General features: G+C 43.9%; 2 protein-coding genes across 4 annotated transcripts in view; one reads left to right on the top strand and one right to left on the bottom strand.

The window, feature by feature from the left end:
- Nucleotides 1-182: 182 nt before the first annotated feature.
- On the bottom strand, nt 183-12,769 carry LOC135398790 (F-box/LRR-repeat protein 5-like). 2 transcript variants are annotated; one of them, XR_010424137.1, is made up of 11 exons: nt 12,696-12,769; nt 12,506-12,621; nt 12,005-12,142; nt 11,688-11,879; nt 10,521-10,662; nt 9,588-9,785; nt 7,375-7,643; nt 5,717-5,799; nt 4,434-4,793; nt 2,828-3,923; nt 183-2,790 (listed from the first exon to the last, which is right to left on the bottom strand). XR_010424137.1 is itself a non-coding variant. In XM_064630245.1 (10 exons), the coding sequence occupies exons 2-10, from the start codon at nt 12,587-12,589 to the stop codon at nt 3,695-3,697; spliced, it is 1,695 nt and encodes a 564-aa protein (XP_064486315.1). In that variant the 5' UTR covers nt 12,590-12,621; nt 12,696-12,769; the 3' UTR covers nt 183-3,694. The 2 variants fall into 2 exon arrangements, 1 of the variants encoding a protein (XP_064486315.1); XM_064630245.1 differs by having other exon boundaries at nt 183-3,923.
- Nucleotides 12,770-21,931: 9,162 nt separating this feature from the next.
- The window catches only part of LOC135398789 (DNA (cytosine-5)-methyltransferase PliMCI-like), a 36,883-nt gene continuing 36,446 nt past the window's right edge, over nt 21,932-22,368 (top strand). The window contains exons 1-2 of one of the 2 annotated variants that reach the window (XM_064630243.1): nt 21,932-22,009; nt 22,080-22,104. The gene's annotated coding sequence lies outside the window, so the exon portion shown is untranslated. The remainder of the gene's footprint in view (nt 22,010-22,079; nt 22,105-22,368) is intronic. The other variant, XM_064630244.1, reaches the window with a different exon arrangement.

Here is a 22,368-nt window from a genome sequence, read left to right as displayed (position 1 = left end):
TTTGTCTCCCTCCTTTTCCAAGGGGTTTGACAATGTGGGGCACCTTCCCATTGGTCTCCTCAAACGATTTCCCACGTGACTGGGCACCTTGTTAGCACTGTTGAGTCACACCTCTTGAGGAGGAGAGAAGAGTAAATTGCAGGGTCCTTCACACTTAAATTGCAAACAATGCAAGGGGTGGATACTGTTCCTGGAGGACATTTTAATTTCTGAAAGCATACAAACTTCTTTACAACCTCAAAACAAAGTAGAACTTCTAAACACCACTAGTACAGATATATGTGCCTCTCAGCACGTGAACAGGTGCAAAATAAAGAAAGAGAAAGGAAGAAATGGACTGCTGCACATAATATACTCAACAGAACTTAAGACTTAATATCCTGAGCTTTGGAATAAATGCATTTTTCTATGTACATTGCTTTCATACTGATAGAACACTTCTCTATGACCAGTCATCTTCATCACAACAGGCCAGTCCCAACTGGCTTTCCATATTTATACACACATTCCTTCTCTGCAGCTTTCCCATAAAAGATGTCTGCAAACTATGAATCTTACACACATTTCTAATATCTTGATCACAAGGACCTATTCTACATATAGGATACATAGACAGAGCTGCCGGCCCCCACTGGATGCAGTGCATCTCCAGACACTGCCCACGAACGGAGGATTAAGGTGGAGCCCTGCAACACCAAATGTCCTATGTCCAAGGAGAGAAGCAGAACTAGTGAAGGCTCAATGCTATCTTAATCCACGTGGTATATCGGCATATTTATTAGGATTAATCTCCGCGTAAAGTACAAGCGGTTCAGTGATAAACTTCGAAGTTGTTTCTCGTATTTATATTTATATTTTGATGGTTCACACTAGCCACAAAGTCTCGTTTTCTGCTTGGATTTGACTGGGCAAAATATAGGGGAATATGGACAACGCCATCTAAAAATTGTCCGCCATGGCGAGCTTTGACTGGAGTTGCGACCAATTCCGCACTAACTGTGAACATAAAGAGCAGTAAAAATAATGAGAATTCAGTTGAGCCTCTTGCGGGATGCCAGGCGGTATTGCCCGTAGGAATAGGTCTAGACTACAAATAAAACTTGTCATAGTTGCATCATGAGACAATGGTCCGTTCGTGCTTTCACCACTCAAAAGCAGAAAACTAGAATCTGTTCCTATTCTCACTGTCGTATGTCGTCAATGTTGAACATAGACATTCCAGGAGGTGAAGAAAGAACTGTAAAGCTTTTAACGGGACACCCCGTATTTTCAACTACAAACTGTCAGAATGTGTCTCGACATATAGTGTTAAGCGATATTATGCCTCCAAGGCCAGGACGTAATGAATAGATTGTCACTGTGAAAGTTATTACCTTGGCAAGCATAATTTCAAATGCAACAAAGAGAAGAAAGTTGTCAGAGAAAGGATTACATCATCGTGTTGAGAGTATGATGGTTACAATATGGAATGAATGTTACATCCATAGAATGGACCGAGAGACCTATAAGGCTATACAGGCTAAGTGCGGGGCAGAAGCAAGCTATGCTTTCAAACATCCCACACTCTGTTCTAACAAAAACTACAATGAAAAAATTCGAAGTATATGTATCAGGTGAGGAAACTCCTGCAAGGGAACAGTACACACAAGGAAAGCAGCTCATGCTGAATATGAACGTAGATCTAACGCACATATTGCACACAGCATGGTCCGCACATGACATCAAACTATCTCGGCATGCTTGCCAATACTGACTTGAACTGAATGTTGCAAATGTCTGCAAACAATCAAGTTGTTATTGTAACAGGATATTGTTAGGATAGTAAGTACAGAATGTATTAGCATATTACAGCAATGCTACATTCTTTGCCCAAATATTTCCAATCCCTGATCACCACAGTTCAATACGGTTAGGGAAGTAGAATGAATGAAGTAGATAATTTAATGACATGTCTTATGTCAGATGTGTAAAAGAACCTCAAAGCAACACTGAATAGAACAGCAACCTATCAGATACTTCTCTGCACTGAAAAAGAAACAGAAGAAGTGCGGTTCTAGCATTTTTATCATCCGATAACCAGCGGCCTCCATGTCCCAGTCAAGTTTGAAACAAAAATATCGACACATTGGCACCAGCATGTATAGATGGCACTTTGAAGTAAAGGTCTGAGGCAATATTCAACAGCCACTTGAGAAAGTCAGGAGGGCAATAAACGAGATCGAGACTCAAAGCAGAAAACTAAGCACATTAAATGCTAAAAGAGGACTGGCAGCCTTCAGACATGACAGATAAAAGGCGGAAAAAAAGGTGGACCAAAGGTACAGACGAGCCCATAAAGCTGAGGCTAAGCAAATTACGAAAGGTCTTGGGTGTCTACCCCAAGAAAATAAATATATGCCTCTACAAAACGATCTGAACAAAGAAATACGCACGTAAGCTAATTTACAGCAAGGGGAAAACTCCACAACCTGACCCAAAGGTTCGCATGTTTCACAGCTCATGAGAACCAGGAAGGTCCCCGTATTTTCACCGGTTCAAAATACACAGGGTGTTTCGCCTAACATGATCAAAAATCGTATTAAAAATATACTTGTCCGAACATTATGGGATCCACACTATTTATTCCGGGGAAGATTTTGCCATTACTTCTGAGCACTTTTATCGAATTTATTTAGCAAAAAATTGAATTGTCTCAATTGATCTCCGAAATTTGCCACCTCGACCTCACTTTTTTTTTACAGAAACACGTATCAGCATTAGCTTGGAAAAGGGAAAGGTCGGGTACATGGCCTCCTGCATTGCTTCTTTCAGAGATACAAAGTGTGGCTGGCAATTGGTACACCTCAAAAAGACAGCTTTCACAATTTTTTTTCAGCTATTACTGTTGCAGCAGTGAATGTATTTTGTAACAGAATGAGATAAATCCAGCATGTGCTTTTGTTTCTGTAAAAAAAATGTCAGGTTGACTTGGCATATTTTGGAGTTCAATTGGGAAAACTCACTTTCTCACAAATTTAAAAGTGCTCAGAAGTCAATTGCAAAATACAGATAAATAGCATAGACCCCATAACATTCACACGAGTCAATTTTTTAATACGACTTTTTAACGTGTTAGCCAAAACACCCTGTACAATACGGAAGCTAAAAGAATGCACCAAATGTATGGAGACACTGTTTAGCTACAGTGGGGAGGAGAGCAGCATGCACAGAAAGTTGGTGCTAGGCGAGAAAAAAAATAAAAATAAAAATTAGGAGTGGAAACGGGACATATTGAGGAACGGCAAAGTGGGTGCAGCATGTGGGTAAGGCAATGGGGAGGGAACACTGCGTGTGGATAAAGTAGGAATAGGGAAGGTGAGACCTGCAACAAGGATACAGAAGCTGCAGGATGTTGCAGCTGCAGAAACACTTTAAAAGCAGCTGCAGTGAAAACACAACTCAGACTCAATGTCGTACTCTTTACCAAACTAACACGTATCGCTAGCTAAGTAAGCTGGATCTCCGAGACACCCTCACATTGCCGGGTCTGCATAAGTGCACTGTTGCCTACACATTACACAGAAAGGTACTCTTACTGGGGTGGTGAGTACTGGTGGTTGCCTAATACACATCATGCACCACTGCTTCTATCTGTGAAGAGTATATACATAAAAGGGAAATCCCTCGGAACACGTCTCGGATTGCACTGGGAGGCTCATTGTCCAACACAGCAACAGGCCCTGATGGAGCACTGCAGATTCTGGCACCCATTTGCAGATTCGTGGTAAGGCCCGCCATCGACATAGTCACAGTAGAAGAGGTTTTCGGGTAAAAGCCTCGGCGCGCACAGTATGGCCTCGCGCAGTGCATCACCGCTAAGCCTGAAACATCCCGAAGCGTCCAGGTATTCCAGCTTGGACAGGAGACCTTGGTCTGCCATGAAGCTGTACAAAGATGTGACGCGAAGAAGGTCAAGTGAGAGACAAAACAATTGATATTGCCCTAGATGCTCCGTGTGCCCAGCATTATATACTGGGTGCACCAAAGAGAAACAGTTGAGTCTTCCCCCAGTCTCTCACAATGTTTCAACACTGGAACTCGACACAAAGTCTCGCTTTCTGCTTCAACTGGACTGGTAGAAACCTTGGGGGCCCTCATTTTCGGAGAAAGCAACTAGAACACAGAAATACGCTCACCTTGAAAACTGAACTTATCGTACCGTTGTTTCATTACGTTGCAAGGATCTTCGGGTATATACCGCACAAATTAAAGCTGAAAACAAGACTTTGCACTCATTTAGCCCAGTGAGAGGTACGTAGACATTACGGGAGAAGCAAGTGTTTATCTCCGGACGCGTACGGCAAGCAGCAGTGACAGTTCAGCGCATGAACTACGTCCTACCGAGGCACGAACACACAACATGGTAAACCACGCAATGGTCACAAAATACTCACAGAAGTCCATCATCTGTCACTTGAAAGCACCCTGATAGGTTCAGATGCTTAAGCCCAACCTGTCCCGGGCTGGCAGCTTCCGCGGAGCAAGTCTTCTGCTGACCGGACGAAAATGAGATGACCCCTCCGCAGCGGCTTCGATACGGACACGTGCTGCAGAATCGGCGAACTCCGCACAAGAGGGGTTTCGCAATGAGGCTGCTCCGACACAGAGAGTTCTCTTCGTGCGCATCATGCGTGCTGGCATCGCGCAACTGCATCAGGCAACGACCCAACCTTTCCAGTCCGACATCGGTGAATCCGGGACATCCAGACAGGTCAAGATATTCGAGGGACGAGCAGGTTCCATGTTCTTGTAGGCTGAAGGGCACAGAAATGTGTATAAAGAAGGAACCACAAAGGAACCCTCTTTCTTGACCTCCAATCTATCTAAAGGTACTGTATAGCAGTAGCGCTGCAATCTCAGAAAATTTATCTATTCAACAGCTTGTGCCCTCTGTACGTCACAATTTTCGTCCCGACTGTGCTCATAATTTTAGAAAATTTAAATCGAACATTACGGACGATACTGTGGCGAAGTCGCCACCAACTGCGCATTACTTGTCAAGTATGGTGGTGGCAAAACAACATTGCATGCGTGTTGTTTTATCTAGGGGTGTGCGAGTGCTCAAATATTTGAATACGGATCGAATAACTTGGAACATTCGGTTGATATTCGCGAAAGAAATTTGCTATTCGCAATTTTCAAATAATTTTCGAGTATCTGCCGGCAGGCAGGGACACACCCAGCAGATAAGATTGTAAAAAGAATGTGGAAAGAGTGAAAATGTATTGTACTGATTATGAGAACAAATCGTCGTCAAGTGTCGGACTCGAACGTCTGCGCAGCCTTGACAGCAATTATCTACCCCGAAACATGGCAGCCCTGGCTGAGCATGCTTTCATGCAACTGAAGTTCTTGCAAATCACTTTTTGATGCAAAAACCACAAAAATGCCTCCGAAAAGGACTTCAACAATATACTGCAAAACCCTTTATTTTCACGGCCCGCAAATTTCGCGAATTGGGCACTCGGGATTTGTTCGCGGCCCCTGAATTTCGCGAGTTGTGACCGGAAGACAAAAATCGGATTCCCAAATATCCCCACTGTTGAAGCTGACACGCCTCGACCTGCGCCCGAAATTTTCGCGTGCCCCTTAAATTCGCGAAGGTTCGATTCGCGAAATTCGCGAAAATTATGGGCTCGCAAAAATAAAGGGTTTTACGGTACTTATCTATCCTCACCCTTTGAAAGCCGCATCGCCTGTCTGTGTGTAGGAGACATCCAGGTAGCGCACATGGGGGCAATGACGCAGGATTGAACGCAACTACAAAAAAGAAGCCAGAGCGAGAGCACGTCAACCCACCTGAACTAGGACAGAACACTGCTGCCCAGAGCAGGAACTGCGTACGATAAGCTGTAGCATGTGCACACATTGTATGCCAAAAACAGGATGGACCCTTGTTCTCCCACGCATAAAAGCCTACACACATATGGGACGAAACATGTCCGAGACGTTTGATCCAATATATTTTATGCAATGACTCGGTGTGCTTTTAAAGAGGCACTAAACTGGTGGTCTCACTTTGTCTAAAAAAACTGCACAGAGCGAAAGCAGGGGTTACACACTTAGTTATGTTACACCATCTATCCCAACTTTGCACTTTGGTTACGGTAAGATTTTGTGCAACCAAAGTGCTTTCACTATTTAAAATCGCGGATCCAAGAGCGAAATGAGCACAACTCTCCCCTTCGTCTAATGAGTCGGCGAACATCACTCGGCTACAACAAACGGGGCAGACATGTCAGAAACCTGTATTCCTCGACTCATCCCCGAATGACGTTTTGTGTAGTCAACCGATATTCGGACTCCCACAAGGTCAGCCAAGGTCAGTTGCAGGAGAGAACTCGGGAATGTAAAGCTACTGCCACAACCTGCAAAACCCGTTTGCTGTCGCGTTGCAAAACACCCCTGCGGCTGTGGACCTGGTTTCACTCAAGTGCGGCTTATAAAGTGATGATGATGATGATGATGATGGTTTTATGGTGCACAAGGAACTAAGGCTGCAGTGCGCCAAAACTGCGGTGAAACTTACGACCAGCTAAAAATCAAACGATTATGCTAAAACAATATGTTTTATAAAAAGTCACACAAACCATGATCTTGATGTGGTAAAAACATATATAAGCTATAGGCTTATAAAGTGATCTCATTTCTGTTAGTGAAGGCAACCGGAAAAGATGTACAAATAATAGGTTGGGGAAGGACATTCTTCGTGAATGTAGACTAGTGGCTCCAAAAAGCAATAAAAAAAAAACTCTTTCTAAAAAGCAGCAACGTAACTGGTGGTCCGCACGAAACGTCAAAATGACGTCGCCCCGTACTGCTGTGAGATCCTGGAGGGCGGAGTAAGTTCAAGAAATAGTGTGCAACACATTTTGTAATTACTGCGCTCCTACGTCGTTCTCAACCTTCATGATTTAGGAAAAGATGTTTCAGAGTAAAAAATGAACATATTCCAAGTGATACACCGTTGCTCTTACATCGGTTTAGTGCGCCTTTAGTGCTTTCAGCCACATGCACCAAGCAGAGGGCATCGGCTCCATACATATCCTCCGCTCCCTATCATTTCTATCTCCTAGCTTTTCTTCTAGGCTCTCCTTGCAGCTTCTACGGTACTGGCAATTTTTCATCAACTTCCAAGGGAGAAAGCCACAGCCACTCGGACGAACAGTAAAACACTCTTCTGTACTGCGTCACATTCAGATTTTGCGATAATAAGCATAATCTTCTGTTTTGCGAGTGCATATCATCTTCATTCAGCAATTGTCATTTACTAGATGTGGAAATCGTTTCTGCAACTCCAAAGAAGACAACCGCAAATATTCGGAGCAGCATTACCATTCTGTTATTCAGCGGCTTGGAGGTGGCCAAGACAATCCGCCGAACTCCTTGTCCGATGCGTGGTAGCAGGTGTCGAATGCAGGCGTTCAACACAGTGGTCTCCCGCTGAAGAAGCTGAAAATCGTTGGTGACCGGCGTTGACTCGCCCTCGTCCTCCGAGCTGGTTCCGCTCGACTCATCCCAGTCCGCGTCCTCATCGCGGCTCTTCCCTTTGTGTTCGCTCAGAGGTGGTTCCAGTAGTAGATCACGAGGTTTATTCCAAGCCCCTGACACACATTAGAAGCAAAACAATTGAGGCTCTGGGAAACAGTTTCGGACGTTTCCTGGATTTTTATTTAATTGTCGTTTGTTATTTGTTGTTCTTTTTGTTTGTTTTCTTGTTAATTTCGTTATAACACTTCGACTGGAACTCTCAGACCTCCGGCGACAACGACCCCCTTAGTGCCTGCACCTTTATGTCAGTTATTAGAGCCTCCCAAATGTAGCCGTTTGTGCATTCACGATGGCAAATGGGGTCCTTTCATTGGGTTCGAGTGAGGGCAGAATTTCTAACAGTCATCAGCAGGACAGCAATCTAGTTTATTTGTCTAGTTGGAGGAAAAGCACTTTTTTTTATTCTGAATGACAATCAGCCTTGTTACAAATCAGGCGCATCCTATTTTCCAATACATGCATCAAACAAAGGTTGCTGTATTTGATGCAGCCATGCCTTTCCACAGCAATTTTTCAGTCTTGCCACAGAGGTTCTCTCGAGGAAATGCGCCAAAAATAACCGATGCCCATTTTGAGTACCGACTGTTCTTCAAAGCGAATTCCACGTAAATTGTCAGACCAAATAAGGCACGTGTCCATTTTGATTTTGACATGGTTGTGGCTCTATAATAGCGTGGTAACATAAGAGTAACTCCTTACTGTCGAGTAACAGTAACACATTCCTTTTGCTGCTTCGATAATGGGTTACGTATTTAGTTCCTTTTTTTGTAGTAACGAGTTACAGTATTTAGTTCCTTTTTTTTTTTCAGTAACGTGTACAAGTCTGGTTTTCCATCCTACGTTATTGTTTCTTGGGTTGGGGCACCACACGTCAAAGTAATATAAACAAAGTTTTAGTTGTACAAAAGCAGGCAGTCAGAATTATAGCTGATCTTCCCTATGACAGTCACACTGTAGCTTTTTTTTCTAGTCTCAATATCCTTAAAGTTACTAACTGTTACGCTTATTTTCTATTAAGGGCATATTTGCTAGTTGTGAAGTAGAACAACGCTATTATGTTGTCATTATTTTCATTGGAAAACCACCCGATACAACACACCCGACACACTGAGCGACGGAAGATTTCCACTTCAAGAACAAATTACGGAAATTGGCTTCTATCTCGCGTTCTTACCGGGATTTTAAGCAATTATTGCGCGAGCGGTGTAAATGTAACTGATCTGTCCGTAAGTGCATTACGGGAGTTAATCAGGTAGAACTATTTATCGAGTGTGTTTTGTTTTCGTATGCAGTTCGCATTACTAAGTAATCATTTCGTGAATTCCTCGTCGTCTTCCTTTTGCACCTTGTGTTACCGTCGACATACAAATGAAACCTTTTTGGAGTTTGTGCCCTTCTTCCCCTTAAAAATGTTCTTTTGTGCTACAGTTGACAATAAAATGGAACAAATGAAATGGAAGTTCCAGAAATGCCCGACCCGCACCATCCCTTTAATATCCATGGCAGAGTGACACGATATGAGCTTCGTGCATCCCTTTAAAGGGAGACTTCGCGAGGATTTGAAAAAAATGAGGTGAGCATCATATGAACACGAACCAATCCCTCGATGCCGAATACAACATTCGCATTCATTTTGCGCGAGTAATTAATTCGTAAATGATAAAAATAGCAAACTGAAACCAAATAGCAGAAAACAGAGCTCCATACTACGGCGGTTCGTCCGGAGGAGGATACCGTAACGTCACACAGCATTGTCGTCTGCTTCGAAACCTGCATTTTCCCTTACCGGATTATGTCAGCAATGCACTGCTTGCAGTGCCCTCTCGCTTCACGGAGACGAAGCGCTCGCTTCGTAATAAATTTGTTCAAATAAAATCTGCGCAACTATTTCGTACACATGTTCCTGACATCCCCAAGGTTACCGATATACCACAACCTTTGCGGTGATTTTGTTGCGGAGTCCCACTTTAAGCCGCAATTAGGAGAGAGGGGCCTACCTCTCGCCCAATGGACGGGAAGGAAGTCCCTCCAGAGCAGCGGATCCCTGGAGAGCTGATACCAGCGGCGACAGACGGCACCGCTCTTGAGTAGGTCGTGAGGGTTCAAATATGCGAGGACCTTCAAGACCAGCTCTTCTGGCATATCTTCAAACGAGCACGTCCCAGCCACCTGTGCAGCTACGTCTTCATCTTCCTCTGTACAAACCGAGAAAGAAGGTCCCACTATTATTCCCGTCGAGGTCAGAAGAAAGAAACAGGTTATAAGATCTAGAGCACCGCACAGGCCCAGACTTATCTCCAGATGCGATCCAAAGTCGCAAGCCCAGTTCAACAGAGTTATGTGGTCCGATCACCCGGCCTCATTATGTGACAGGAACAACCAGCAAAGGCTCGGGACCACCTTGGGCACATGAAAAATTCTGGAGCTGCACCCAAGGCAGGAATCAAATCAAGAGTGAGGCCCAAGCCTGGGACATGGGCCAGGTTGAATTTGTGTGTCAGCCCAGACCAGTGTTGTGCTGTGGAGGAGTGTTCTAGGAACAGCTAAGAAGAACACGAACTCAGGAGCATGTAGCATAGTAGTAGGAATAGTCGAGTGCCTCTAAAGTAATCGGACAAAGTAGTACTGGAATTAATTATGTATAATGGCATAGTTATGTAACGCAGAGAAGTAAATAATGATGCAATGAAAATAAAGAAATTGCATAATAATAGAGCTAACTGTGTCTAATGCAGCCACGAAAATAATGTCATAATGATGTAATGAAACTCACTATATAATGTGACAAAAATAATGATGCAACGAATAATTAAAATAAAATAGTTAAGCTTGCTATATAGTGCAGTGATTACAGCAATTCTATCACAAACATAATGAGCCAATTCACTATTAAAAAATGGCGTAGTCATTAGAAGCACTGGTGCCCTTACTCTGATCAACATTCTCCAATTCGCTGCAGCATTTTTCCTTGAAGCATTGCTCCAGCCACTTGGTGTGCTCACGAATGACAAGCTCTTTCAAAGATCGAAGCTCTTCATACCCGAAGTACTGAATCAGCATTGGCTGAAACACCTGCAACCAATCACGTCGCACAATTATTGAATCTTCCACCGATAGATTTTTGTGGCAAAAGATTTAAAATTGCTAACATCCTGATTCTCCAATAATTGGGCTTGTAAAACGAAGAGACGTTCAAGGGAAACTCACTGTAACGTCTGCAATAACACTCAAAACTAAGAGGAATACAACATCTACTCGAAAAGGTAAGTTACATCCAAAATTAAAATATCGCTCGTAAAAACGTAGTGCAAAGATTTATTCCAGAATATTCTTGCAGCCTTGCTCCTTCTAACCAGGTGTCAGCAAGGGTCACTCGTGCCATCTGGTGAGATATAAGTGTGAAAAAAAAACAGTTGAGTGCATGTGGCCATCCGTGCCTTATGCCAGGAACGTGATACTGTCAATTTTTTTTATGTCCACTTCTAACTATGGGTCTCGACAGCTCACAAAACAGCTGCGCAACAATTTCCTGCATAATATCGTAACTCGTCTCGATTTACTCTTTGCGATTTAAAGGGCCAATGAAGAGGTCCCCAAAACCTCTGTAAGCATATGTAACGCATCCCTGGCTGCTAATACGTTCACCATGCGGAGTATGAACCGAGCCTTCGTTAGAACAACGAAGATACGAACTAAAAGCCGTGGCCAAAAAAGGTGACTGCTGCGACCAGATCATAGCTGGTGCAGCGGAGAAACTAGATGTGATGTCAGAAGCAGGTGACCTTCACCGCTGGTAGTCTGGCTTGGTGCAACCATGGAGTGAGCAAATGATGCAAGTGACGTCATGCAATGTGGCAAAAGTTGGACAAGTATGGAAAGTCATCCTTGTGAGCTATTTTCCAGATTTTTCAGATTTTTTTTGGATCTCTTCATGGTTCCCTTAATGTCCAATTGAAATAAAAAATGCTGCGCCTCTCCATCAACACGTACTTCTAGCAAACAGGTCATTTTATAAGCTACTCGTAAAATGTAACCTGATAAGTTAAATTAAACACAATGAAGAAACCTTCCGTTTTCCCTACACCTTAAGTATTTACCTCCTCCTCTTCCTTCATGTGAGGAAGAAAGACTTCGGTGAACTCGTCCAGGGCGTGCTGAAGTTTCTGGCCATAATGGACTCTTTCGGACTGGTCTGTACACGCATAGCCATCGCGTACGAGGGCTAATATGTCGGACAGACGATTGTCGCTGTGGCAGTTGCACACTGCGGAATCTTGAATTGAAAGTGCCTACAATGGGCGAATCTGGCTTTTAGGCATTTTCAGGCTTGTCTTACACAATTACCTCATTAATATGTTCCGCGATTCAACTTTGCAAGTGTCATGCTGCGAGATGCTGGAAAAAGGTGACGCACCTTAAGCTTCTTCTTTAGCTTCTTCATTATAAATTGATTTTCAATTCGTTCGTGACATCTGAATTCACAGAAAGTCTTGTGAAGGCTACCCAAGAGCGACGTCAGTGCATCGTAGTCCGAAAAGTCTGTGCAGCCCAACTGCGAATATAAACGGTGAAATATGAGTTCGCACGAGAAATACTGGGTTGTGTTCACTCTGTCCACGTCTTTCCAAGTGGTCAAAAGTCGCCGACACACATGATTTACAAACTTATCGTTGCGTTTAGTTCCGGTACTCAGACCAATAAGGTGTCAGTTTTCATGTTCGGCATTCACAAGGCTCCAATTACGACAGAGAAGAAAGATGAAATCTTTCTGCTGCAAGCATCTTACGAAAACCGCAAGAACGGTGACCGACATCAATGCTCGCGTCAGACATTCATCGTGGCTTCGCGCTCCAACTTGTCTCTCTAACAACGCACTACAGTACACAACATCGATGACACAGCAACAGACTCTTACCTTTTCCGAGTAGCCTTCGACAAGCCGCTTCATTCGGGAGTGTGGTACGGTAAATACATCAACCTCCTCTGGAAAGGGGGCCATACTTTCGCTTCAAAGATCTCTTTAATTCAAACCTAGGATGACACGCGCGTTGTCAAAATAAGGCACGAACAAACGAAACAACAGACAATGCGGTTATCAGATATACCGTCGGTATTTCTTGCGGAGGCAACTGCGAAAAACACCATCTCAGAATGGCTACCGCTAGTAATGAGATCGGCCTTCAGATGGCGATACCGCACGACAAGGTTGTTGCCATGGCAATATGTTTGGTTACGGTTTCAGAATCCATTTTGAAACCTGTCTTTCACGCGCTATTAGCTTTACAAGTAGCGGACAGTATTTTGGCAGTGACGTTGGTATGTAATTCGGGCGCCTGATAGGCATGTCGATTTAAATGTAGAGCAAACAATATTGACGTTACCATGGCGGTAGGAAATAGCATGTCCGGGTGGTATACTCCAATGACACGGGTTCTTCTGTGCTGGAAGGCGTGGTTTCAGACTCAGGTCGGGTGCACAACGCTTTTTATGGAACAGACACATGGATGCAGGAGCAACAACATATTTCGTTTTTGGTAGCATCTTCTGGTAAGTTCAGTCATGTTGTGTGTTTATATTTTTAGTCAACGATGACTTCAACATCTACTAAAGAGTGCATGAAGAGCACATACAGGTGCGCGCCTCGTAAAGGAAATTGAAATCATAAACTCTTGCCTATTATTATTTTTTTTATAAGCTGTTCAGCGAGCATGGGACATCAGAACTGCTCTCTGCCACAAACATTTATTGAAACAGATCCGCGAACTGAAGGAAATGTTGCCTCTTTCATTTACACACCAGCTAGCTCGCCTTTTCTTACTTTGTTGAAACATTTATTATTTGTAAGACAGCTGAAGACATCTTGTCAGGACGGCGCTGTTGCTCAGCTGGAATATTTCTAAACAGGGAATTTTATAACACCAGCAGCGGCGGAGTTCAGCGAACTCGTAAATATGTAAGCGGTTATGTAAGCGAGTCTGGTGTACCCGATCCAATTATATTTTACGGGTACGGACGGTAATATTAAATGGACAATAATTGTGCCCGATGTCCACACCAGTACACCGCCTAGGAAGTATGGAACACACCCGTAATTTTCACAGAGTAAGAAACGCATAAAATTTTCCCGGTTTCGAAACATCGACGGTTCTCGTCCTGAGGCACTTCCCTTTACATTTCCTCGAGTTTGAGGAGACAGGGAAAGACAGAGAGCGAGGTGAACAGGAAACAGGACACAGATCTGGACAGCCTGTTCCCTCACTTCTCGTGCCTCCTCAAACTCGCCGAAAGTTTCTATTGAAGACTGGAGGACAGTACAGCGCACAATGCCTGGCCACAGGAACTTTGTTTCTCGCTTTGTCCAAAACTGTAGCTCATTGCTGCAGGGTTTCCATACAATTCCAGCGTGTCTTCCGCGCAATTCAAAGAAAGTCAAAGAGGAACGGCAGCTGCTTTGAAATCAACCATGTGGAACTGCAGTGTGACCTAGCTGTCCTTCTGAGTTCCAGGTGCGCTGTGTTTTCCAACCGCCCACGCGAGCCGATTTCTCTCTCGTGGAGTGAGGACGCCTGTATGAACCATACTCACAAACGTGTCACTGGTCTTAGCGCTCGGAGGTAGGCACAGCTCATCGAGAATGTCATGATTCGATGACTATAAGCTACGGGTCAGGTTAGTGTGACATACGAACTGTGTTGAATTCCATGATGTAATACTTGGAGATAATATGGTGATGATGATGATGATCCAGTCTTCGATAGAAGATAACACACAAGATTGCGTTTCGTCCTCTGGTATGTGAGATAGTGTAGACGGATGCTATACGTGGTTCCAGGGGGCGTAAATCGGTCTTTTGGAATCAAGGGGCTTCCTTTCAAATCCGCCTTCCGTGTGATGTTCGCAGTCTTTCTGAAAGCGATGTGATGGGACATTGCGCCCGTGGTGCATTGGTGGGACATTATTTAGGGTCTGACATTTTCGGGTTAAATGCCTTTGCCAGATTCGGCCGGCTGAAATCGGGTGCTATTGGCACAATCGGTTGTTATCGGGTGACTTTTTCTTTCCCTCCAGCAAGCAGCCCGTAGTCACAGGTGCACATATTGGTCAAACACTAAACTAAATCGTGTATGTGACACGTGATACAACGTAAAACGTGATCGGAATTCGGGGAGAAATAGGGTATAACCCGAAATTGTCCGAAGCTGATTCGGGAGGGAATAATCGGGCGGAATCGGATCTAACCCGAAAATGTCAGACCTTATAGTCACATATTGGCCTATCCCGCAGTCTTCAATAGAACATCTATAATAAGTCAGCAACATAAAAAAGCAAAACGTTAATGATTATCACTTCTTACGAGCGATATGATTTCTGAAACCTGCGCGGTTGCTAACATGGCCTATTATAGCCCAACAGCAATCTCCTTTAGGGGCAGTAACAGCTTCTTAGTGGTGGTACAACGTTGCTCAATTATATCGCGTTGTTCCACAAGATTCCCGCAGGGCACATATTTACGTGGTCTGTTGCATTCGAGGGACCATTTGCGACGTTTAGGAATTATGTTCAGTGTGTGGAAAGAGGGGAGGGAAGTAAATTTTAAGGGGACTACAATGGGGAGTAATTTCAATCTAGGGGACCAGAAGCTGCAATTACTGTAGTTACTCTCCAATTTGCTCATTCTGTTTTTAGAGTGTAGCACATTACTTAGTGAATTGTATAATAGTATTTGAAGGTGCATATCAACAAAGAGGACGCTATTGTGGGGTCTGATGGACGCTACGCGCGGCACGTAGTGCATACATATAGAAAAAAGAAAAAAAACTTTGATGTGTAATGTGCACCGGTGAATATAGCGCGCTCGTTCGCTGCACTTTCTAACACTTATAACGTCATGTGAGCACACAAGTAACATAACACCGTACACCGAAACAGGCAGTCGCTGTTCTTTGTCGTGAGTGACTCAATGTAGTATGGGTCCCGCTTATGCCTTCAGGTCTGTAATCGTTCAGCGTTGCCCCTGGCAACGGACGTCAACACTAAATGCGAGAAAAAAAAAAAAAGACGAAGAAGAAGAGGCGGGCTTCTTGTTGCTATGGTTCCAGTAAAGACTCGGTATAGCCGATAACTGCGTTTGCTTCTTTTTTAATCAATGTGTCAGTATGCCATTAATGAAAGTTTGTTGGGATAAGCCATCTTAACCGAGGATGTTTTTTTTTTTTTTTACAATGACCAGGGTCTGGGGCCATTGTGCCTGATGGAGCTTTGGCTTCTGAAAGCGCGACTATCGTTGCATGTTCCATCCCCGGAGCATTGTCAATACTCTTCGTTTGCACTGGAACATTCTCCGTCAAATCATTCAATATCCGTTTAGCCTATAGACGCTTTCCTTCAGACGCTTTCCTTCAGACACATTTAAAAGCACATTCGTGAATTGAACTCAATGTAGTTCTTGGAGATAATCTGGTCGTCAAGGAAACATTTTGTTAGGTGGGGGAGGTTCTATATGTTTATTAGAAAAAGAAAAAAAAAACATACAAAGAGGGGGGGACATTGGATCAGCACCCCATGAACTCTTTTGATACATGGATCTGACTTCACCAAGTTTCTTGTGGAGTTATATCATAGAAAGAGTCTTTCGGCCGCACGGGCAATGGAGTTATTTGTAGAACATTAATATCTAAATCAATGCATATTAGGGCCGTTGTGAAATATAATGGTCATTCTGATCGGCATGTTCGCCGCTCGTGTTTGCTAGCAAATTATAGGAAATTATTTTCTGACTTTCACGCACTTTTTTTGCGAAAACTCTACGTTTTAATTTGCATAAACAACGAGAGTGCTGGTGTAGCGGTTAGCATATCTGACCGGAGATCGGAAGACCCAGGTTCGATTCTTGTTCCTCTTTTCCCTGAGTTGTTTGAATACGCTTTGTTTGTTTGTTTGTAATGAAAAAAATAACGAATACGAATACGGAGGAGAATACGTTTTAATTTGCCTTTCTTGCCTGTCTTCTGTATTTCACGAAAGACGAAAGTGTGCTTGCATCTGATACTTATCTAGGTATGTGCTTAGGAATCATGAGCACGTCTGAAAGTCGCTCTTTATTCTCACCATTGCCAAATGTTACCTACGAGCACAAAATAAGGACGCATGGAAACTGAAACTAAACTTCAATTGCTCCTGTACTCTCATTCTGGCCTTAGTAGGTTTCTTGCATGTCTTTTTTTTTTTTTTTTTTTTTGTGTGTGTGTGTGTTAAATTAAGCGAATGTCTTTGTACATGACGTCTGTTTTAGAGCAGAAATATCTGAGCGTTTTGACCTTCATATCCTGTTCAACAAAAGCAGGAAGTCGTGCATATAGTGTTCTATTTCCTTCTAGAGCCCAGCTGGGGATGTCGTCTACATGACCAAGATGGACCATCGACCACTGAACCCGTTGTCCTTACGCTTGCCCGAAAACCTGTTGACAGAAGACTCGCAGAAAGAACCAAGCTCTCCGTACATATGTTTTTATACAATTGCTGAGAATGGTCAAACACTTCGAAGCAGGACAATTTGTGGGACGTTTTGCACCAGCATGGTTTTATGACCCCCCTGATAGGAACCTAGCCTGCTTCCGGTGCCGTGAGAATGGATCAATGACGTACTTCCCCCGATTCTTTGTTGTAAGAGGAAGATACACCGCATCTCTAAGCCGGTAAAACGACATGCTCCATATATATTCTCTCGACCAGTGTTGAATCCATCCGGGTAGTCATTATTTTGAAAGTACGTATGCACACTATTTCGTTGCAATTGTGTGCAATAGACGTAACTTTACACAAATAAGCAACAAGTTACGACAAGTACGAAGAGGGAGAAAGAGTATGCCGAGAGATGAACTGAAACTTGTTCAGTTATTCCTGAACATATCTTAGCCTTGTGGGCCTCAGCCAATGGGTAATATGTTTGCGGAGCGCTGGCATACAACGTCGGAGGAACGGCAGGAAGGGACTGCGTACGAACAAAGTTACATGTCTTAAAAATGATGTCACCTGTGATGTTTGACTAGAATAAGATGTCGGTTTTGTCACAAGCGATCGCTCGAGGCTAGGTACAAAAATCGAGATCACCAGTCTGATGCCCGTCGCGAGTCAAAATGGCCCCCAAAGCGCCGTGTGCAAATCGTTCTCATTGGTCCTCTCAAGTGCGTACGAGGCGTCAACTCATCCCCTATGCATACGTCACTTGACCCATCGCTTCTCTCGAATACCTGCCCCATTCTCTTCTTTTATCCATGAGAGCAGATATCACACTAGACTCTGGGCTACTCTGCCTGGATTTTAACCATCCTTATAGTCGGTAGTATAGTGACTGTAGCCGGTAGTGGTCCCGAGAGAATAATGTTTGGTGAACGCCACTGGGAACACTGCACCACAAGTTTCAATGTACGTATGCGATAGACAGGTATCCAGGGGTGGATCCAGGCCCTCAGTTTGGGGGGAGGGGGGGTTCTTTCTCGAAGGGCGGAACGGGGTAGGAGAGTGGGGGGGGGGGGGGCAAACGCCCCTGAAACCACCACTGCGGGGACCGCGCTATCTGCTAGGGATGAGGCCCCTCTATGCACCTCTGTTGCATTCTTCTGTTGGGGAGAGCCTCTTAGCAAGCTGAGGTCTTTGTATAGCTTCGCTTCGGGTGCCTACAACAACTGGTGCACCTCAGAGTATATAGTGTTGGCGCAGAACGTAGCGTGTACGTGAATAGTTACATGTCCATAATTGTGCACGTGGTACAGCCACGTGTTCCGGAAGTTGCTGTTAGAAATGAGAGAGCTCAATCCGTGAATTCTCGTCAGTTGCCATATTACTTCTGTCAGCGTTCACCTGGGGGCTTCGTGCGTATAGTAATATTCCCACGTGTAATGACAGCGTTGATGTAACGGCAGAATATACGTTTCCTCAGTCTGTGTGTACGCATTTTGGTAATCCCACGAATATAATTTGCGTGAGTGCACCACCTGGACAAACGAGTCGTACATATTGAACAAGGAATCGCAGCACACGGGACAAGGACAGGAACCACACGAACCAACTGAAAACGCGCTAGCTCCAGAAAGCGTGTGTCGTGTCAACCCGTCGAGCAGCATTGGCATTGGATTCAATGCCCTTTTACAAGTTGCCACTCTACTTGCTGGCGGCGGGGATTTTCTCAGCGCCCCCCCCCAAATAAATAAATAAATAAATAAAAAATATAAATAAAAAAATGTCCGTGGTTGGTTCGTATGGTGCCTGTCCCCGTCCCCTGCTGCGATTCATTTTTCAAGATGCACTGTTAGTCAGTTACCAACTGCCCGCCTATGACCTCCTCCCTGACCCTCCATTACGTCATCACATAGAGTCCCGGTGTCGTCTGGTCCGTTCCAGCAATTTGTGGACAACCGCGCGTAACCGTGAGATTTCTGACCTATATGGTCTCGAAATATACACCGTTCTATAGGGACGAAATAGGAGATTAATAGAGAGTTTTGAGTACATCGTACGTTATCGCTTTTGCGTACGTAAGGGATAGCGTTGATGGTTCTGCGCACGCCCATAACAGAAAGAGAGCTTCGCGCAGTGCGCAGAACCACCAACGCTATCTGTTACGCACGCTATCGCCTTTGCGTACGATGTACTAAAAGTCTCTAATAAATAATATGAGGTCCTTCATCATATCACGTCATATCATCATATCTGCTCATCATATACCACTGTTATCTCCTTCCGTGGGTTCGTCAGTCAAAGATGTTGATGGTACAGCTGCCGCGCAACTTTGAACCTTTCGCCGAGGAATACAATCGATTTGTAAATTGTATTGTATCGAATGTGCAATCGATTTGATATTGGCTGGGATTTCTTAGCAAATACGTCTTTTTTCAAGTATGCCTCGTCCGAGTGCTGATGGTCGCGCAAACGTTTCACAAAGTGCATGTTGTAGCTTATGGTGGCACACATATCGTACGTGACAATACTGTATAGTCTATATGTTCACCTATGTAGCAAAGAGCTAGAATTCCTAGATATAAGCACATGCCTAACCTATACTTCTGCGAATGTGCTTGGTTGGGTGTCTTATAGGTCGCACGTCTATTGCGTTTTTCTTTGTCATCTGTAAGTTTATTGTGGCATTCCATGCATGAAATTTTGTAGTGGATAGTCAGCGCTTGTGGAGTGTCGTCGTTCTTGTGTCCATTGCATCAAAATGTTGTACCAACTGGCCCAGATCAACACACTTTGGTAATGTCAACAAACATCACATATCGCACGCACTTGACTTTGTAAGTTACACCCTTGAACATTCTGTCCAACATGGCGCCCTCACAGAGAGCTATAGTCCTCACATTTGACTTCATACAAACACACCAATGCTATTTCGCTTGTAATAACTCTACATTTATGAGCATCGCAAGCCAAGCGTATTACCCCAGCGCCACCCCTGAGCTTTTCCCCGGCGCTGCAATACGCCATAGTTGAACATTTCTGCAGTGAGAAGCCGATTGCTTACCCCTTGTGTAGTCACGCACAATAATGTCGTCAATACCTGTCAATTTTTACGCAACAAGCACGGCCGTCCTTTCCAGAAACATAACACTATATTCGCATTTTATGCTTTTCAACTCGTGGCGTCCTTATCAAGCTCCGTCCAAGCGTTACGCCGAATATCATCAGTGTGGTGCTAGCTCATCTTCGATAGCGTTATATTTGTTATATATTACGAGGAGAAGATGCTTGTACATAATCCAGTGCAAACGTATATAAACGCGCGGTGATGAGGTACAAATATGGTACGTTAGCCCTCCTGTATACCTCTTTCATACCCTTGAGAAGGGTTGGAGGTATAAATAGGAAAGTTGTACCTCTTCTATACCCTCCAAAGGTATATACCTGAAGCAGAAGATATAAAAGAGATATAAGAGCACATTATTATACCTTATTTATACCTTTTTTTTCTAACAGTGTATGTATCCGAACCGTCCACGGTATCCTCTGCAAATGTACCACCGCTTGAGCTGATGGTAAGGCGACAGAGCCGAAGCGCTGAGAACGATATCTAGAGTAACACTGTTGCATTGGGCCACTTATGTTAGGAGGTCATTGTTTTGTATCACGTGACTGAGAATATATGTTAATCGATGTGTGAATCTGATGCGCTGCATGTAAACTTACGACATCTTAATATCGCCTGCGATTGTATACTTATGCCTTGTAGAGTATAGTTTTGTCATTTCCTCGCAGTTTCAATGGAGGCATGATCCCTCAGTTTCTGTACCAGTACGTTAGTACGTATCTGCATTGAGAATAAAGAAAAGTTGCTGAATGAATGTGGGATTTGGGTGAGGAAAACCTCGTTGGTGGTAGCCAAGGTCGTGCTGGAGTCTGGGAGGTTGTGGGTTCGAATCCTACTACTGGCTGTGCTGTCTGAGGCTTTCCCTGGTTTTTCCGGCAGACTTTCCAGACAAATGTCGGCACGGTTCCCCCTGAAGTCGGCCCAGGACGCATATTAACAACATCCTGCATACCCCACTCCTTCCTGTTGTCCTCTCTCCAAATTAGAGATTGCGGCTCTGACATCAGGGTTCATGACTGAAGTAAAGTTGGACTTTTTAGATTAAAATGGCTGAAAAACAGGAATAAGCGGATAAGCTTCCTTGTGTGCGAGCAAGACGTCAACGTCGAACTTGGAAGAAACACCTTCAGGTAATTGACCTTTTAATTATTGAACTGCGTTGATCATGCTGCACAGTTTCGCGACATTCATTCACGAAGTCACGTCTACTTTTCTTTTTTTGTTTTTCATGTGATTTGGAATTTACAGAATATTTGCAAATGTAACTTGTACAAGTAGCTTATAAGCTGATAAAAATAAATTTTCGCTCAACACGAGTCTCTTTCCTTCCGGATTTGGATAGTAACTGTGAAGTAACTGAGGTACTCGAATGGTAACTTAACGAGTTACTTTTGCTGAAGAGTAACTGTTACAAAGCTACTTTATTTGTGCATTAATTACTTTTCTGAGTAACTATTCCCAAGACTGAAAAAAAGCATGTTCAATTAACCAGTGATTTTTCCTACACATTTACATCTTTCTGGTTTTTTTGCAACACCCCCCGCCCCAGATATTTCTGAGACTGCCCAATACGCCAGTACTGCCGTGCACGTGAACAAAGATTGCCCTCAGAGGAAAATATCCAGCAAATTGTCGTATGAATGACTAGCAGAAACGTAAAATTGTAGTTGCAGCGCCACGACAAATCATTTCTTTGGCGACAGCAAAAGTAGGAGCATGTCTGGCAACCGGACGATACAGCCGTCTTTTGTTACCACTGAGAGATGGCAGCACCCGTAACGAAAACAATCTCTATGCGAAAGCAGCATTGCGCGCCACGGCTATTGCGCGCGAAATGTAAGCCTTCTCCTAACATCGAAGACATGACAGTTCTGCAATTTTCTACATGTAACATGTTTTCTTCCAGAAGCAGAAGACCCTAGAGTGATAAGGTGAGTTTAACAGCGTCTGTACAATCGCACCATCCGGTGGCGAACGAGTGACGAGATAATACCTTGAGTGAGAAAACATGCAGCCTAGGAATGTGACTGAAACTGCAAGAATGATTAAAATGCCCGATGCTAAGGACACCAAGAAAAACACGCACAAGAAAGTCTCATTAGATAATTGTTCGTGTGCTTTTCTCTTGTCCTTAATCTCGTGTGCTTTGGTATCGCGTGATGACGCACGGCTAAAGTTTGTTTATAGGTGAATAA

This window comes from Ornithodoros turicata, chromosome 6, assembly GCF_037126465.1.
Source record: "Ornithodoros turicata isolate Travis chromosome 6, ASM3712646v1, whole genome shotgun sequence".
NCBI lineage: Eukaryota > Metazoa > Arthropoda > Arachnida > Ixodida > Argasidae > Ornithodoros > Ornithodoros turicata.
Note: the sequence above shows the minus strand (reverse complement) of the source record. Positions and strands in the feature narration are given on the sequence as shown.

Bases quoted from the DNA above. Each gene is read 5' to 3' on its own strand.
- LOC135398790 (XM_064630245.1), bottom strand. From the start codon at position 12,589: ATGGCCCCCTTTCCAGAGGAGGTTGATGTATTTACCGTACCACACTCC. The intron at 12,143-12,505 runs GTAAGAGTCTGT...TTATATTCGCAG, and splicing joins TCGAAGGCTACTCGGAAAAG to TTGGGCTGCACAGACTTTTC. The intron at 3,924-4,433 runs GTGAGTATTTTG...ATCTTTGTACAG, and splicing joins GTGACAGATGATGGACTTCT to CTTCATGGCAGACCAAGGTC.